The sequence below is a fragment of the Artibeus jamaicensis genome, unplaced genomic scaffold (genome assembly GCF_021234435.1).
Source record: "Artibeus jamaicensis isolate MK-2021 breed Jamaican fruit bat unplaced genomic scaffold, CSHL_Jam_final contig_332, whole genome shotgun sequence".
NCBI lineage: Eukaryota > Metazoa > Chordata > Mammalia > Chiroptera > Phyllostomidae > Artibeus > Artibeus jamaicensis.
Window position 1 is genome coordinate 37800675 of NW_026521788.1, and position 19797 is coordinate 37820471.

Genomic DNA, 19797 nt, shown 5'->3' on the forward strand with positions numbered 1-19797 from the left:
AACTTCTTTTTCTTAGATAAGTCCCTTTAACATTTCATATAGTAAGGGCTTGGTGATGATGAACTCCTTAAATTTGATCTTATCTGAGAAGCACTTTACCTGTCCTTCCATTCTAAATGAAAGTTTTGCTGGATAGAGTAATCTTGGTTGTAGGTCTTTGGATTTCATGACTTGGAATACCTCTTTCAGCCCCTTCTTGCCTGTAAGGTCTCTTTTGAGAAATCTGCTGACAGTCTGATGGGGACTCCTTTGTAGGTGACTGTCCCCTTAGCTCTTGCTGCTTGTAGGATTCTCTCCTTCATTTTAATCTTGGCTAATGTAATTATGATGTGCCTTGGTGTGTTCCTTCTTGGGTCCAACTTCTTTGGGACTCTCTGAGCTTCCTGGATTTCCTGGAAGTCTATTTCCTTTGCCAGATTGGGGAAGTTCTCCTTTATTATTTGTTCAAATAAGTTTTCCACTGGTGGCTGTTCCTTTCCCCCTTCTGGTACCCCTATAATTCAGATGTTGGAGTGTTTAAAGATGTCCTGGAGGTTCCAAAGACTCTCCTCATTTCTTTGAATTCTTGCTTCTTCACTCTTTTCTGTTTGGCCATTATTTGCTTTCTTCTGGTCCACTCCATTGATTTGAATCCCAGTTTCTTTTTCGTCGCTATTGGTTTCCTGTGCAATTCCATTCATTTCAATTAGTTTCGCCTTCATATGTTTCTCTAATTTGTGGCTCTAATCAACCAGTTCTGTGAGGATCCTGATCACCAGTGTTTTAAACTGTGCATCTGAGAGTTTTGCTATTTCTTCATTGCTTAGATTTATAGGCTCTGGGGCTTTGAGATCTTCTTGAGCCATTTTTGGTCTGTTTGCACCTGTTAAGTGTGAGGAGCGGAGCCTTGGACTCCCAGGTCTCTGGGTTATGACTCTGTATGTGGAGGCGGGGTCAGAGTGGGGAAATGGCGGCCCACTCTGCTGCGGCTGGGGGCCTGCTGGGTCCCGTCTAATCGCCCACTCCCTCACTTGTCTATCCGTGCACAAATGCGCGACCACAGTCAACCCGCAACCCTGCTCCCTCGCTGTTTCCCCGAGGTCGCTCGCTGTGTCTCTCACTAGGTCCAACCCTGCACCTGGATTCCACACGCCTGAGTCCGTCTGACCAAGTTTTCCTGTGCAACCCCGCTCCGCCAGCTGCTGGTTTTGCTCTTTTTACCTGTCAGGCTGAAGAATTTGTTGTTATCAGACTTCCAAAAAGTTCAATTTTCTGTGTTCTGGCTATGTTTTCTGTTGCTAATATTTAGTTGTCTCTAAACTTGGTTGTGTGAGAAAGCACAGCGTCTCCACCTATACCTCCATCTTGGCGGAAGTCCCCTATTTGTACTTCTTAGTTCCCTCACCTCTTCACCCATTTCCCCACATGCTCCTCCCATCTGGCAACCATTAAAACACTCTTCAGCATTCATGATTTTGTCTCTGTTCTTCCTGTTTGCTTAGTTTGTTTTTTAGTTTTGATTGCCGATAAATATGTATTTATTGCCATTTCTTTGTTCATAGTTTTGATCTTCTTTTTCTTAAATAAGTCCCTTTAACATTTCATATAATAATGACTTGGTGATGATGAACTGCTTTAGTTGTTTCTTGTCTGGGAAGCTCTTTATATGCCCTTCAAATCTGAATGATATCTCTGCTGGGTGGAACAATCTTGGCTGTAGGTCCCTGCATTACATGATTTTGAATATTTCTTGCCTATCCCTTACAGCCTGCAAAGTTTCTTTTGAGAAATCAGCTGATAATCTTATGGGAAACCCCATGTGAATAACTAACTTCTTTTCTCTTGCTGCTTTTAAGATTCTCTCTTTAATCTTTGGCAATTTAAATATGATGTGTCTTGGAGTGGACCTGTTTGCATCCATTTTGTTTGGAACTCTCTGCTTTCTGGACTTGCATGTCTCTTCCCTTCATCAAATTAGGGAAGTCTCCTTTCATTATTTTTTGAAGCAGATTTCCAATTTCTTGCTCTTTCTCTTTTCTTTCTGGCACCCAATGATGTGAATGTTGGAATGCTTGAAGTTGCTCCATAGGCTGCTTACACTATCCTCATTTTTTTTTTAATATAATTTTTTTATTGATTATGCCATTACATTTGCTCTATTCCCCCCTCCCTTCCCCTCCACCCTGCATACCCCTCCCCCACCATTTCCCCCTTTAGTTCATGAACATGTGTCTCAATTTCTTTAGATTCTGTATTTCCCCCTACTATTCTTACCCTCCCCCCTATGTATTTTCTATCTACTATCTATGCTACTTATTTTCTGTACCTTCTCCCCCCTTCCCCTTCTCCCACTCCCCTATTGCTAACCCCTCCCTGAGATCTTCATTTCTCTGGTTCTGCTCCTGATCTAGCTATCCTCTTAGTTTGCTTTTGTTTTAGGTGTGGTTCTTAATAACTGTGAGTTTGCTGTCCTTTCACTGTTCGTCTTTTTTATCTTCTTTTTCTTAGGTAAGTCCCTTTAACATTTCATATAATAAGGGTTTGGTGATGATGAACTCCTTGAATTTGGTCTTATCTGAGAAGCACTTTATCTGTCCTTCCATTCTAAATGAAAGTTTTGCTGGATAGAGCAATCTTGGATGTAGGTCTTTGGATTTCATAACTTGGAATACCTCTTTCCAGCCCCTTCTTGCCTGTAAGGTCTCTTTTGAGAAATCAGCTGACAGTCTGATGGGAACTCCTTTGTAGGTGACTGTCCCCTTAGCTCTTGCTGCTTCTAAGATTCTCTCCTTCATTTTAATCTTGGCTAATGTAATTATGATGTGCCTTGGTGTGTTCCTTCTTGGGTCCAACTTCTTTGGGACTCTCTGAGCTTCCTGGATTTCCCGGAAGTCTATTTCCTTTGCCATCTTGGGGAAATTCTCCTTTATTATTTGTTCAAATAATTTTTCAACTGGTGGTTGTGCCTTTCCCCCTTCTGGTACCCCTATAATTCGGATGTTGGAACGTTTAAAGATGTCCTGGAGGTTCCTAATCTTCTCCTCATTTTTCTGAATTCTTATTTCTTCATTCCTTTCTGTTTGACCATTTTTTTCTTCCTTCTGGTTCTCTCCCTTGATTTGAGTCCCAATTTTCTTTCCATTACTATTGGAATCTTTTGTATCCCCATTCATTTCAATTAATTTAGCTTCCATATGTTTCTCTAATTTGTGGCTAAAGTCAACCAGTTCTGTAAGGATCTTTATAACCAGTGTTTTGAACTGTGCATCTGAAAGACTGGCTATTTCTTCATCGCTTAGATCTATCGGTTCTGGGGCTCTAAGTTGTCCTAGAGCCATTTTTGGTCTGTTCGCGCTGTTAAGTGAGCGGAGCGAAGCCTTAGTTGTTTACCAGGACGGGGCGACCCAGGTCGCTGGTTTGTGAGGCTGTGTGTGGGGGCGGGGTCAGAGAGGGAGCAATGGCGTTCCTCTCCGCTAGCCCAGCGTTTCCAGTCACTCCGCACGCATGGGGTTTATCCGATCGGTATTGCGCCGGCTTCCCTTCTCACTGGCTTCTCCGCACGTAAATGCGCGCGACTGAGCGACCCACCGCGCCCCTTCTTTGTGCGCTCCGGCAGCCAGCTCGCTCGCAATCGCGCCCTCGCCCTCGGTTCCCTGCGCGAACCGCGCACCGCCCCGGGAATTTTTTCTTGCTAACCTGCTCCGCTGCTGGCCTGGCTCCTCGTACCGGTCCAGCCGAGTATCTAGTTGTCCTTTGGACTCCGTATTGTCGATTTTCCGTGTGGCTTGGTTGTGACTGCTGTTAAAAATAGTTGTTCTTAGATTTGGTTGTGCACAGAGGCGAGGTGGACCCTCCACCTACTTCTCCATCTTGGCGGAAGTCCTCATTTTTTTTTTATTCCTTTTTTTTTTCTTCTTGTTCTGCTTGGTTGTTTTTTGCTTCCTTGTGTTCCAAATCATTGATTTGATTCTTGGCTTCATTCACTCTACTGTTGTTTCTCTGTAAATTGGTCTTTATTTCAATTAGTGAATCCTTCATTTCTGACTGGATCTTTTTATGCTATTGAGGTCCTCCCTAAGTTCCTTGAGCATCCTTATAATTATTGTTTCAAACTCCAAATCTGACAGATTGCTTATCTCCATTTTCTTTAGTTTTTTTTTTCCTGGACTTTTCGGAGATCAGACGAGATCGGGCGCATTTAGGGTGGTATGGCCGTAGACTTTCCTGGACTTTTGATATGTTCTTTCATTTGGGCCATGTTTCTTTGTCTCCTTATTTTGGCAGCCTCCCTATGTTTGTTTCTATGTACTAGGTAGAGCTGCTATGACTCCCTGTCTTGGTAGCGGTCTTGGTAGTGGTCTAATGTGGGAGGTGTCCTTGTCGGGTCTAGTGGCACAGCCTCCCCCAAACTGGGTACTCAAGGTGTGCCCTTTGTGTGGACTGAGTACACCCTCCTCTTGTAGTTAAGCCTTGATTTCTCTTAGCAGGCCAATCAGAGGGATTTATCTATGCCAGTCAGTCTCAAGGACTGGCTATGACCACTGACCACCATCAGCTGTGCAGGGGCAGGGTGGTAGTGCTCCAACCTGGTCTGTAGCTGTCCATTGGGTGTTCAGGCTCTGGGGTTTTCCTGGTGGTGCAGACCAAGGTCAGCCACACCTGTGTTCTGCCCTGGGCCACCCTGCATGAGCTATATAACACACTGAGATGGCTGCTACTTGTTCTGTGCTTGGAGGTTCCCAGGAGAAGCCAAACTGTGTATCTAGGCTGACTGCTGCTACTATGAGGCCTGGGGCCACTTAGGAAGAGGTATGGGGGCTGGAGCTCACTGAGTCTGATTGTTGCGTGTTTGAGAAGATTTAGGAAGTTGTGAAGCATGAGCCAAGAGCAGCCATTCTTATAGAAAAGTCACTGTGCACAGCTTGGATGAGCCCATAAGTTGGGTGGGACAGAGCCTCAGGGTACCTCCAGGACAGGGCAAACAGTGTTAGCTAGGTCTCAGATATGGCATCCACCTGCCACCCATTTTCTGGCTCTATAACTTTATGGGGGCAGGGTTCATAAAAGGGGCAATGGCCTCTGCTTGCTTTTCTGTCTGGGAGAAAGCTGTCCCCCAGCTCTTGCCTTGATGCCAGATACTTCATTTCCTCCCTGTGTGCCACTGGTATCCTGGTGTTGGCACTCAGAGGGAGTGTGTCAGAGTAAGTCTATGTGGGGGTTCTTTAAAAAGAACTGCTTGAGACTCCAAAAGTTTCTTCCAATGACTCAATCCCTACTGATTTTTGCAACCAGAAGTTATGGGGACTTATCTTTCTGGCACTGGAACCCTGGGCTGGAGGGCCTGATGTGGGGCTGGGACTCCTCATTCCCGAGATATCCCTCCTGAATTTTTATCCACCACACATGCATGTGGGACTAGCCTGTTTCACATCCCTGCCCCTCCTACAAGTGTGGATGGATGTGGTTTCTTTAATTCTGTAGTTGTCAGACTTCCATTTAATTTGATTTCTGAGGGTTCTGAGTGATGGTTGTTTTATAGTTCAGTTGTAATTTTGATGTGGTTGTGTGAGGAGGTGAGTTATGTTTACCTATGCTGCCATCTTGACCAGAAGTCCTCTCTATTTTATTTAATTCAGTATATTCACAATATCATTTTAATATATAGCCAATATAAAATAATTATTAATGAGATATTTTATGTTCTTTTTTTATACTAACTCTTTAAAATCTGGTGTTTATTTTGCTCTGATAGCACTTCTCAATTCAGACAAGCCACATTTCAAACTCTCAACAGCCATCTGGGACAGCACAGGATTAGAGCTTCTGTTTTAATCTCTTATAGCAGAAATTCCTCCACATTACAAAAAAGGAAACAAAATTTTGCGTAAAACCCCATTATATATAACAGAGGAGTGAGTCTGCTCTGAATTTCTGCTAGATCATCTTTCTCCACATCCAGTCCCTTGAGGCATTCTCCTCACCCGCTTCTCCCCCAGCACTTGAGACTCTCTGCTCTGGGCACTTGGGAGCCATGCAGGGTTGTTATGGAGAGTGACAACACCTTGAATTTGGACTTTACAAATATACAAAATGCACGCAGTATGTCACTCTAGTAGGTGCCCACTATTGCCTGAGAGGCAGGCAGGGAGTGTCATGCGTACCACAACTGGTGAGTAGACTTAGTCTCAGGTTATCTAACTTCAGGGTGTCATGTCTCCCACTCCAATCCCCCACATCTCAGTCTTCCTGGGCTGGGCTCCCTCAGGTGACCACCAGGCTATGAGCTGAGCTAACGGTTCATCCTGATGAGACCCAACAGTCACTAATCTCTACCATCCTCAGTAGTATTTTGTGACACACAAACCGTACCAGCTACTTAATCCTCATAACACTGTAAGGTACTAAGAATTATTATTGCCATTTTTAGACAAGGAAATTCAGTCCCAGAAATGTTAAGGAAGTTGTCCAAGGACATAGCCAGGATATAATAGAGCTGTGCTTCTGAAGGCTGTGCTACATGCCAGAGGATGGGACGTCTTCCGTGTTGACAGTTGCTCTGCGATCACATGGTACACCAAGATTTTATGGAAATTGGATTTGTGTTCTTTACAGAGGTAGCTTGGGGTGATAGAATGGTTTTGGAGACTCACTTTTTCATTTACTGGCGCTATCTGAGCTTCAGTGACCTCAACTGCAAACAGGACTAACAAAGATGATCTGTTCTGTGCCGTGTCTACTTCCTCAGTAAGTGGGGACAAGATTCCTTGAGGATGAAGCCAGCATTGCTCCCAGGTGGCTCCAGGGCAGGGTTGTGGAGGATTTTACCCCCTCAGCTTTCTATAACACAGGTCTGGTCCTTCCTCACCCCCAGTGCAGAGGTTTCCATTGTACTCAGCTCTGAAGAGCCAGTCATCTGGGAGTAGAAGGTACAGAATTGGAACTGTGGACCACAAGCCACTCAAGGTGGTCTAGGGGAAACAGGTGGGAGAGACCAGAGGCCAGGTCAGGGCCTTCATCCCTGTGAAAGGCCTTACTTTGTAAGCTGGATCCTGGTGGGGGCTGCCTCAATACCCCTCAGCACTGTCCATTCACCCAGGCCAGGCTCAGGAATAGGGAGGAGGCTGCCCTGACATGCTCCCCAGGGTGGGAGAATGAAGCCTCTTTCCATAAGAGCAAACTGAGTTGAGGAGACATCTGGAACCTTCCTCATTGGAAGAGGAGGCTGGCTGGATGGACAGTGTATGCAGGATGAAGCTGGTTCCACACTGAGGGCAACAGAGCACTAAGATACCTGGGTTTTTGAGGGTCCAGACCTCAGAAAGAGGGCTTTGGATGAGCAGTTGCAATGTTCCTTTGTGCTGTCTTCCCAAAAAGGTTTTTAGCTCTCAGTGACCTGGAGGAGGGGGTCCCAGAAGTGGGGCAGTGCATTGTACTTACACTCTGACTTTCTTGGTAGCCTCTACAGTCACTTGGACCCACTCTCACTTTCTACCAAAGTGATGTGGGAGAGCACAGGTGCCCCAAAGGCAGCTAAACCAAGCTGTGTCACCTTAGCATCTCTGTCCTAGGCACCCTCTGAGTGACTCCTTCAAGAGCCTCACCCCTTGCCCTGGCTGGTGTAGCTCAGTGGATTGAGCAAGGGCCTGTGAAGCAAAGGGTCACCGGTTTGATTCCCAGTCAGGGCACATGCCTGGGTTGCAGGCCAGGTCCCCAGTAGGGGACACATAAGAGGCAACCACACACTGATGTTTCTCTTTCACGCTTTCTCCTTCCCTTCCCCACTCTCTAAAAATAAATAAAAAAATATTTTTAAAAAAGACCCTCACCCTTATCAAATCAAGATGGAATTTCCTCCAATACAAATCAAGCTAAGGTGTGTTTCAGGAAAATATTTGTAGCTAATCCTGAAACCCAAACCTGAAATCCCTCTGCCCTGTCATCTACTTTGTCCCAAAGACTGGACTAGGTCCAAGTTCAGCAAATGCATGCAGCTGGGGCATTTCAGATGTCAAATCAAAGGTCAGTGTGTACTTGAAGCATCTTCCAGTCAAGGCCAAGCTGACCCACTCCCATCCTCTTCTGGACCTAGACAGGAGCCTTGCCCAGCACCCCACCTCCACCCACTGCTCTCTGCAGGCCCCTGGCAGCCCAGGCCTGGCAAGCCCCCTGCAGCTGCAGATATTTATAGCTCTACCCCTTTCTCAGCCTCATTGGGGCTCTGAGCTTCTGGGGGCTCTTATCTCCCTTGGGTCCAGTGGCAAATTCAAATCCAGGGCACCAAGAAGCTCAGAACTGTGTCTCTTAGGGCAAAAACTGGAACTATCCTGCTCTAATATTAAAGCTGCCTTTCTCTGGCTGGGGGTGGGGTTGTGGGAACTTGGGGGGAGTGAATTCCTGACACATTTTCTTTGGATCTTTTTGGTTTACAGTGCCTGCATCTACCTACAGCCCACCTCCAGGGGCAAATTATAGTCCAACTCCCTACACCCCCTCCCCTGCCCCTGCCTATACCCCCTCCCCTGTTCCCATCTACTCCCCCTCCCCTGCCCCTACCTACTCCCCTTCTCCAGCACCAGCCTATACCCCATCACCTGCCCCAAGCTATAACCCTGCCTCATCTGTGGCCTATAGTGGGGGCCCTACTGAATCTGCCAGCCGCCCCCCTTGGACGACAGATGACAGCTTTTCTCAGAAGTTTGCCCCTGGCAAGAGTACCACCTCCCTCAGTAAGCAGACTCTGCCTGGAGGGACCCCTGCCTACACCCAAGGTTCCCCAGTGTCCCCCCTTGCTAGGGGCACCTTCCAGAGGGCAGAGCGCTTCCCAGCCAGCAGCCGGACTCCGCTTTGTGGCCACTGCAACAATGTCATACGGTACGGTCCAGCTGTGGTCCTATGTTGGGGTGATGGAAGGGTAGAGGTACAGGTTGCTTACCCACTGTCTGAGCCCTATGTTAGGGCTGGGGAGTGGGAGAGCAGGTATAAGGAGAAGGCTGTGTGCAGGGCAGCTTCAGGTCCCTTTGGGTCAACATCTGGTCTGACCCTCTCTGAGCTTTGTCCCTGTGTGACACCCACTTCCCTGGGGAGCTGGGAGGATTCCATGAGTTAAATGGGTGAAGCTCCCAGTGTGGTGTCTGGTGCCAGGAATTTCCCCTTAGGCTAAGGCCTGGTTCTGGGAATGGCAGGTCTTATTGTTAGTAGGTTTATTGGGAATGTTGCAAGCTGGCCGACAATGCTGGTTTTGACCCAGCTTTCCTTTAGGGTTACTTCTGGGTCTTTCCAGAGACGGGGCTTTGGTAGGCATCTGCTACTATAATGAAAATAAGTCATTTCAAGCTTAGAAGCCAGGGTGATGGGTGGTACTTGTTTGAATATAGTATTTTACAGTATTGTGTTTATAAGTGTGGTAAGCTTACATATATATGAAAAACATACTTTTATTTAAAAATAAAGTAACACATCTCAGAGAGGAATTAGAAAATTTGGAAAGGAAGATTAAAACATAAAGCATTTCCTCATAGTCACACTCTTCTGATTGCTAAGGTGGAGCTAGACTCCCTAAGTTTGTGTTTTGGGTCTATCATACTAGCCGTATGTATGAACTTGAACAAATTACTTAACTTCTATGTGCCTCAGTTTCCTTCTCTGAAAATGGGTATCATAATTATAATTACTTCACAGGACTGTTGTGAGAATTAAATTAATAAATACAGATTTCTTCCTGACCAGTGCCTCATACAGAGTAAGCACTTAGTAAACGTTAGCTTCAGCCCCATAATCATTGCTCTTCCTGTTGTAATCATCAGTAGTCAATTGAATAGATATTCCATAATATGTTTGATGTTTGAATTGCTTCCCAGTTCTCTGTTGTAACTAATACAGCAGGGAACATCTTTCTGCAAGGAGCTTTATCTGAATTTTACATTATATCATCAGAACAATCACGAAAGTCAGGGTTATTGGGTCAAAGTATGGGCATTCTTGGGGATCTCAAGCTTTTGAGGCTGCCTTAGTAGGTGCTGTTCTCTGCTTCCCAGGGGCCCCTTTCTGGTAGCTATGGGGCGCTCCTGGCACCCAGAAGAGTTCAACTGTGCCTACTGCAAGTCCTCCCTGGCAGACGTGTGCTTTGTGGAGGAGCAGAGCAACGTTTACTGCGAGCGGTGTTATGAGCAGTTCTTTGCCCCAACCTGTGCCAAGTGCAACACCAAAATCATGGGGGTAAGTGGGCAGGCAGCATCCTTCTTCTCTGACCCTTGTCTTTTCCCCTCCCCCAAGAAAACTGAGAAGTTGCTGTTAACAGAGAGGGCCACTCCATTTCTATTCTGGAAGGAAGTTGGTTTGCCACCAATGAACTGGGGAGCAAATGATCTTGAAGTGAGAGATGATTACATGCCTGGGCTACACAGCTTGAAGTGGTGTTAGAGCTTCTGCAAAGCAAGTTATGGCTTCATAGCCTGACCTTACCATGCACCTGCATGTAGCCTTGATCCTGGATACCCCTTTGGTACAATGGCAATAACAAGCAGTGCCTTCCTTCCAGGTTTGATGGGAGTGTTAAGTATCACAGTTATATAAGCACACTCAGAACCTGGCACCCAGCAAGTGCTGAATGAATAGGAACCCCATCTTTGAGAGCCTTTACTCGGAGCATCAAGGCCTGTTACCTGGGCTCTCCTGCCTTGCTCCCAGATGGGATGCTCTGGCATTGACCAGGGTCTGGTGAGGAAGGCAAGCCCAGCTCCCCTGCCCCTGAACCTTTCTCTCCTGAACCAAGACTCTTTTCCTCAGGAAGTGATGCATGCACTGAAACAGACGTGGCACACCACTTGCTTCATCTGTGCAGCCTGCAAGAAGCCCTTTGGGAACAGCCTCTTCCACATGGAAGATGGGGAGCCCTACTGTGAGAAAGGTAGGGCTGCTGAGCTGGTGGGAGGCCTGCCATACCCCATTTCCTCACTTTCTGTCTAGGTCCATTTACATGAAACCATCAGGAGGCTCCAAGTGGCAGAATCATGCCAATACTGCACAAAAGGAAGTTCATCAAACTATCTTCCCTGACCACTGGGTTGCAGCTTTTCCAGGGGCAGGATGGGGGTGGGTGGTTGGAAAAGTTGGGGAGGTAAGGAAGGAACTTATTTTTTTTTAATATATTCAGTCTCTGTTCCCTTCCCTGCACCAAATATGTGGAACACAAACTGGCATCTTGTAGAGGTGTGGAAAACCTTTCAGATGATTTTGATTTGGAGACCAGAAAGTCCAGTCTGAAAAGGCTTTGGCTCTGGACTTTATTCTGGGTTCTCTTCCAGGATCCATATCAAGGCTGACTTTGTGACCTTGAGTGAGTTACTGAACTTCTCTGAGCCTCACTTTTCGCATCTGTAAAATGGGGACACTAAGCCCCTGCCTCACAGAATTATAGTAAGGATTAAGGCAGAAAAAGTGTATAAAGCATCAAATACTTGAAGTCCCTCTCCCTGCTCCTTTAGTGTTCCTTCAGGGTCCTGTAGTCTCCTTGCCTGCATTCAGAGTTTCTCTGCCTCCCTAAATGCTATATGTTATCTTAAAACTTGGAGGAAATTATTACAAATATTGAAGACAAAGCATAGGGTGTCCAGGCTAACTAGCCCTTCACTCACTCATTTATTCACAGCCTGCTTCTTTTGGAAAAGGACTTGAGGCAGGTTCCAACAAAAGGTAATGTAGACATAAAGGTTGAGACAATAGAAATAGAAAATCAGTACTAAGTAGAAGAGAGAAAAGCAAGCATGCTGATTATGAAGACAAATAGAGTTGCAGTGACTGAGTAGCACATTTGAAGGGAAAAAGAAAGACACAGAAGTTAGTTTACTTTAAAATCAGAAAGGAGAAAACATTTCAGTTCCTCAAGGGGAAAAGCAAAACAGAACAAAAAATTTCCCCTTGACAATAAATTATAAAAACAATTGTGTGGATTTTTGTATTCTCTTGTATGCTGGTAAAGTCTCTTTCCAGCTCTGAAGTTAACTGAATGACTTAGTCTCTTAATAACTGTGTCTCAGTTTCCATATCTATAAAACAGAGAGGATAACACCTGTCTTTTCTATTCTTATGAGCTATTGGTAATTAAGAAAAGTGCTATTTTTCCAACGTGAATTGCTATTATCAATCAACTAAAAGTGTTAAAACTTTAATAATTTCAGATAAGTCATAATTTGTGTCTCAGGCTTGCAAAAGAGTGATAGATTTCAACCATCACTGCTGCCCTTCTTCATAGTAAGTCCCACCCCAAAAGACTGATGGATATTTGGGTTGCTTTCACTTCTTGACTATTGTGAACAGAGCCGCTATGAACATGGGTGTGCAAATATCTCCTCGAGATCCTGTTTTCAATTCTTTGGGGTATATACCCAGAGGTAGAATTGCTGGGTCATAAGATAGTTGTATTTTTTACTTTTTGAGGAACCTCCATCCTGTTTTCCCATTTTACATTCTACCAACAATGCACAGAGTTCTAATTTCTCTAAATTTTTTGCCCACACTTGTTATTTTCTGATTTTTTTTTCTTTTGGCTAGCAATCATCCTAATGAGTTTGAGGTAGTACCTCACATTATAGTACTTTGTCATCATTTTTATTAGCAACTTGGAAGAAGGCACAGAATGATAGGACCAGGCTCAAAAATACTTCAGTTGGCTTCAATGATGAGCTGACACTTTTATATACTATATCTTACGTATAAGTAAGACAGTTGTGAGAGAGTCAGACCCTTCCAGATTGTCCTGCATTGGAGCAGTGCCCTGGCCCTGCAGGGCATCATAATCACCCAGGGGAACTTTAAAGAGGTAGAGAACATAAACTCCCAAACCTCTGTAAGTGAAATTTCATGAGGGGGGGGGGTCCCCTCTCTCACCCAGGTGATGCCTATATGTAGTTAGTCTTGGAAATCCAAGTGTGGTCCCAGGACCAGAAGCTTTAACATCACCTGGGAACCTATTAGAAAGTATATCTTCCAGCATCACACCAGATCTATTGAATTAGAAACTCTGAGAGGTGGGGCCTGGTAATCTGTGTTTTTATTCATCCTCCAGATGATTCTAGCATTTGAGAACCACTGCTCTGGTAAAGCGCTAGGCCCTTTTTCAACAGAGAGCATCTGTGATTTTATGGATGGAAATCCTTCTATAAGAGCAATAAAATTCTTTAAATACAGGGTATGAATTCAACTTAGGGCAGAAGAGAGTCAAAGAAAATTATAAAGACTTAATAGGAGAAATAAAGAAAATAATAAATAAATGAGGAAATACTGGGATGGGAGTAAAAGACAGAAAACTGTACTTGAACAATAATTAAATTAAAAAATGCTTAAAAAAGAATAAATAAATGAGGAAATACATTATGTTTCTGGTGGGAAAGGCCCATATGCACAGTTGATTCAATACAGATTACATTCTTTGGTAGAATAAATGAGGGAAAACATCAGCCTTTCTTTTAATGTATTAGGGTCAGATATATGCTACCAAATTTTAAAGCAAAGTGGCAATTCTCCAGGTCATATAGAATCAAGTTTAAAACAGAAAAATCCATCAATAGGAAAGACTAGACATTCCAGAAATAAAATAAGCCACTGTAAGAGCTTAACCTGTGAAAAACCATAGGCTTCACAACAGGAGAAGGAATTACTATTTAATAAGGGTTTTTGAGCCATTTCTCTATCAATTCATCACTTACCTATTAAATGTGTGCCAGTTTATGTGCAAGAAGCTGGACATATAGGCGAGGGTCTCTTCCCACAAAAGTTCAAGTAGAACCATCATCATGTGATTCCCAGCTCCTAAGTGGACAGTTAGGAGATAATGAATGAATGAAGGGGAAGTCCACGTGAAGTGCTCTGGAAGCCCATCTAATACCTCTTGGTGGGGTGGGGGTAACAACTTCCCAGGAGAGCCTGGCCCAAAGGATTCCAGAGGTTCAGGCAGACTAAATGAGGAGGGTTTTTCCAAGCCCAGGTCATGGTTTATACAGAGACATGGAGGTGGAGGAGAGCCCAGGACATCTGGAGACCAACTGGGAGTAAAGAGAGAGAAGTCAGTAGTGAGGTGCAGGGCTTGTCCTCCAGTGAAGATGGGTTGGTTTATAGCTCTGTTTCCTATCCCACACTGATAAGTTTCTACAGAGCATAGAATGAAGAATAAACCTTCTGTAACTTCCTAAAGGAAGCAGAATAATGTTTTCTTAGCTCTGGTGAGGTGATGGATTTCTGCCTATTGAAGAAACTAAGCAGTCTGTCAGAAACAAAGTTCATAGACTGTGATATATGTAAAAGCATTTGCATGCCAAACTATAACTAAACCCCAAAATGGAAACCATACATAAGAAAAATGCAAGAGATATAATTTATCAAAGCTCAATGACAGATAACTGGAGACAGCATGAAGTCATGGAAAGAGGGTGATAAATTTGGAGTCCATCATGCTCCTTACTACTTGTGTGATGGAACCTCTACAGTTAGTTTCCTCATCTTTAAAATGGGAATAATACACCTTGGCTGGTGTGGCTTATTTGGTTGGGCATCATCCTGCAGACCAAAAGGTCTCAGGATGATGATTGGGGCACATACATGGGTTCCTGGTTGGTCCCCAGTTGGGGCACATGTGAGAGGCAACCAATCAATGTTTCTCTCTCACATCAATGTTTCTCTCTCTCAAATCAATAAACATATTTAAAAAATAAAAACAATTAGAGTGTAAATAATGCTTTTTCACAGAGCTGCCGTGAAGATTAAACAACATGGAAAAACACTAATATTGGATAGGCATATGGCACTAGAATCAGTTCCCTTTCCCCTTTCATCATTTATAAAGACATTCAGAATAAAGGCCAACATTTTGAGGATTTGTGCCAAGTACTTCACAGACATTATTTTATTTATTCTGTATAACAATTTCGTGAGTTAGGTACTATAGTTATTTCCATTATGTAGATGAGAAAGTGGAGGCACTGAGAAGTCAGGCAACTTGCCTCAGGTTTGAACAATTCCATAATAGAGCTGGGATTTGAGCCCAGCTCTTCCTTTCTTCAGAACCCAAATTCATAACCTCCATGGCACTCTGCCTCTCAGTATGTGGCCTGTGATGGTGAACAGGGCTGCTATCCACGAGGAGACCCGAGTAGAAAATCATCGTAAGAAAAAGCCAACTGTGGCAGAGCTGTGGAGACACCAGTACACTTCTGGGGAAATTAAGTCTTTATAAAAGTCATTGAGCTTTCTTAGAAGACCCCGGAGGAGTTCTATATTGAGTACAGCACAATTGCGGCCCATGAGACCCACAGAGGACAGTTCCTGTGGTAGAGAAGCCCAGGACCTAGCACCGGTGTCTTAGTCTTGTGACCCTGGCCAGGCCCTTCCCCTCTTTGATCCCTAGTTTCTTCACCCACAGAATAAAACAAAACAGAAAAACAATGATAGTTCAATCTTTGAGGGATTTTTCAAAGGTTAATTTCATTAATTGATTTATCCATTCACTCATTCATTCAACACATATGTGTTACATACTGACTTATGTGTCAGGCAGGCCCTGTGCTGGGAGTACAAAGACCTTGACATTGAGACACCAGTAAATAATACCGTCTATGTGAAAATGCTTAGTAAACTATAAAGCATTATGCAAATAATATTGGTATTGTTATCTCCTTGGCTGGGGGAAGGTATGGGGTACATGTCCCAACAAAGTACTCAAATATTATTTCCAGTAGTGAAAATTTGTTATCATAACAAAAAACCCAATGCCCTGACTGGTGTAGCTCAGTTTTTTGGGTGATGTTCTACAAACCAAAAGGTTGCAGGTTCAAATCCTGGTCAAGGCACATGCCTGGGTTGCAGGTTCAGTCCCCAGTCAGGGCTCATGCAAGAGGCAACATACTGATGTTTATCTCTTACATCAATGTTTCTCTCCTCTTTCTCCCTCCCTTCCCCTCTCTCTGGAATCAATAAAAAGAAAAATATTTTTAAAATGCCCACTAATAGAAGAATGACCAACCAAATAACTTCAATAACTATAAAAAAGTTAAGGGTTCTCATTCTTCCAAAATAAGCATAGCTGCTGAGAAATATGATCCCCCCCCTTTTTTTCTGATTGGTCTGTTTGGGCTATAAGAGGTGACAGAGACAGGAGAAAACCACCCTGCAGAAAGTTAATGAGGGTGTTGACAAAGTGTTGCAAATCAAACTAGCACAAGATGGTGACTAAGCCTGAATCTGCACAATACAAGTGCAAATTATTGAAAAAGGGGGGAAAATCTTGTAACTGAATATCTTGTCTGAAAGATGACAAGTAACCGGTCGGGTTTCACCCACTGCCCCCAGCCCAGCAATTTGAGGGGTTGTCCTGGCCTTGGGTTGACACAGCCGGATGCTCCTCCTAGCCTGCCTGGGTGCCGGTCCTCACTCTGCCTTTCATTTCAGACTATGTCAATCTGTTCAGTACCAAGTGTCATGGCTGCGATTTCCCTGTGGAGGCTGGTGACAAGTTTATTGAAGCCCTGGGGCATACCTGGCATGACACCTGCTTCATTTGTGCGGTATGTTTTTAGCCTGGGGTTCTGGCTTTCTGAGAAGGGGCAAGAGAGACCAAGTGGGCCAGATGATGAGCACTCTACATCCTTTCAACTCTGGCATTCTAAATTTCTGATCATTTTTAAAGGCTGGCAAGTACCATGATGCCTTGATAGGTCACGGTTGAACAGAGTTTTATTACTAATAATTTTTATAAACCATTTTTGCTCTGTTACTCTTCATTTTATTAAGGACAACAGAGTGTCCCAGTTCTGCCTCACTAGCATTATTCTTAGTAGGTGGGAGCAGTGAATGATGCTTGGATTTAAAGAGAGGTGGGTGACTTCTCATAGTTTTATTTTAGATATGATGAAGTGATTCAAAGGTTTCCTCTTACATTTTCACCCGGAGCACTAGTTTGGAGCTTATTGACTAATCCTATGAAAAACTGAGATAAAGTTTCTTTTGAAACGACCTTTTAGAAAGGAGGACTGGATATTATTTCATTTTCCAAAATGGTCTTGTTCTTGATATGTAGTTGCTAGGAGATAAGCCCTAGTCTAACTATTAAAACCATGTACAATTTATTTATGGTAAACAACCAGGCCATTTTTACCATGAGAGATTGGCATTTTCCTTTCAAGGGCTTTGGGTTGGGGAGAGGACATGGCAATGAGCCTACTGAGATTTAGACTCTGCATCAGTTAGGAAATAGACATCCCTAATAAGCCCTGTACTGATAGTCTGTCATTGACCAAACTTTATGTGGGAAAATTAATGTGCTATTCCTACTGTTTTACTTTTATCAGAGCCAATCAAGGTAAATTTTGGGAATGCATGAAAGATCTGTATAGTTTAGAGTTGAAGAATTTTTATAGACTTATGACATAGGACTACACAAGTCCTAAAGTTTACCTGCAATATACCTCAGGTTTTTCAATTCATTTCTATACTGCTCCCCAATTAGTGGGGTGTACCCTATTCACTCTGTGTATTAGTCTGCTAGGTCTGCCATAACAAAGTAGCATAAACTAATGTCTTAACAATAGAAATGTATTCTTTCACAGTTCTGGGGGCTAGAAGTCCAAATTCAAGGCATCAGCAGGGCCAGCCTTTCTCTCCTGGCTTCTGGTATTTGCCAGCAGCCCTTGGTGTTTCTTCACATATAGCTGCATGGCTCCCATCTCTGGCTCCATCATCACATGGCTGTTTGCCCTCTGTTTGTCTATCTTCACATGGCATTTTCCTCTCTGCGTGTCTGTCTCTGTGTGCTTCTCTTATAAGGACATTGGTCATATTGGATTAAGGACCTAGCACACTCCAATATGACCTCACCTTAACTTATACCTTGATTATATCTGCAAAGACCCTATTTCCAAATGAGACCACTGCTGTGTCCCTGTGCTGAGGAAATGGGAAGTTGTGGGGTTGGGACTTCAACATGGATTTTGGGGGGACACAAATTCAATCCCTAACCCTGATTTCCTACATCTTTAAATATATTCTCTAGTTGCCTTTTACAGTCCTTTAAATACATTGGGGCCTCCACTTCAAAGAGAGACAATTATATAAATATACTGGCTTTGGGGTTGTCCCCTACAGAGCCACAGCTGAGCAAGACACAGAACATGGCTCTCTGATCCTTACATTCAAGCCATGGCTTGTATGATCCTAAGATGCGGCCTGCAAGTCTGGTTACCCAGCTTCTAGAAGGATCCAAGGGACTTGGAGAAGGTCCGGGGAACATAGTGGTACAGAAGGCCTGTTGTCCTAGGGCAGGGTGATGAGAAGTCTACGTCACATGGAGAGGGAACTGTGGCAAATGTGACTGTGGGTCTGCTCATTCAAGCCTGCTGTGTTTGGCTGAGTCACAAGAACATAAGTCTCAGAGGGAGACCAGAAGAAGCAGTAAAGCTTAGGGTTGTTTAGGATGAGATTACAAATAAATTCTAGTCTGGTGTGAGAGACTCATAGCATCACCCAAAGGATCCACCAAAAGAAACCAGGCAGATCCAGATTTCATCTTTTGGAGAATCAATAATGGAGAATTATTGTCTTCCCCCTTACTAGCCCTGCATGGCACTCACTGTCCCATTAAGATATACCAAAGTGAAACATGGTTCTAATTTTTGGAAAACTTTGAGGGCTTTTTTGGTTCCTCTTTCTATCACCTTATATTTCCAAATCATTTTTTAGCATCCTAAATTGCTTATTAGGTAAGAATTTTACAAATGTGACACATATTAGCAGAAATGGCAGAGCTGGAGAGTATTACGCCTTCTCCAAGCTGCACAGCAAGAACCACCAATAGTGTAGCGGAACCTATGGCCCTTTCCAAGGCCATGGCTCTTGCTGCCTGCAGATGTGAGCCCTCGCATCTCCCTGTGCTTGTGGACCAGTTTGGTGATCCATTGGGTGTCAGGATTCCTTCTGACAGCCTTATGGAATGAATCAATGATGATAACCTCAAAGGATTTGTATGTGGAATCTTCACCAACCCAGTAAGAATTCAGGACTTTTAGAGCCCCACAGTGGTGCCCAGCTTGCTCCTAAGCAACAGACTGAAGGCTTCAGGCAAACTTCAGCTGGTTAACACCAAGATAGACAGGCTTGCCATAGGTTGTACCCTTAGGAACAAGCATTTGTGGCCACCACAGCGCACACAAATTCGATATATGACATAACCTTGCTTGGCCTTGTATCCCAGCTTACGCCCTTTATCGGGGCTGGTGGGGTGGGGGGGGCCTGTGGAGGAAGCACATCACATCGGACTGCTTATTCCTCCAGAGCTTCTGGATACACTTGTAAGTGCCCATCTTCGCTTACATTATGGCTGCAGCTAGATGGAGAGGAAGAACCTTTCTCCCACTCCAAATCATTTTTAATGAGTGTCTATTTTTCTATAACTTAAAAAACACTAGTAAGAAAGGAAGATAAAGACTAGCTCTTCTAGTTGTGCAGATTTTTCTATCACTCATATCTCAGGAGAGCATGTCCTTTAGGCTAATTCAAATTACCAAGTCTTGTGGGTACAAGAGCGTACCAGAACTCCACCTTCAAGGAATTTAGAATCTTGAAAGGAAAACAAAGCTAACATATACAGGCAAATAGAGAACAGAACAAGACAGCATCTTAAAGTCCAAAACACATGAAACGAAGGCTTAGAAAGGGCAGTGTGGGTCAGCTCCTGTCTGCCTTTGGCACCTGAGTTCTGGAGAAAGGATTTGGGCCCTACCTCACTGGGGGAAAAATGTCTTTCTGGCCCCCTGTTTCCTCCACCTTTAGTTGGTT

General features: G+C 44.0%; 1 protein-coding gene and 1 pseudogene across 3 annotated transcripts in view; one reads left to right on the forward strand and one right to left on the reverse strand.

The window, feature by feature from the left end:
• LDB3 (LIM domain binding 3) overlaps positions 1-19797 on the forward strand; it is a 66444-nt gene that overhangs the window by 41587 nt on the left and 5060 nt on the right. For all 3 annotated transcript variants that reach the window (XM_037163365.2, XM_037163370.2, XM_037163366.2), the window contains 4 exons: positions 8409-8850; positions 10014-10194; positions 10765-10885; positions 16417-16532. In XM_037163365.2, the coding sequence (XP_037019260.2) occupies positions 8409-8850; positions 10014-10194; positions 10765-10885; positions 16417-16532 (860 nt within the window). The remainder of the gene's footprint in view (positions 1-8408; positions 8851-10013; positions 10195-10764; positions 10886-16416; positions 16533-19797) is intronic.
• On the reverse strand, positions 18750-19322 carry LOC119062402 (60S ribosomal protein L15-like; annotated as a pseudogene).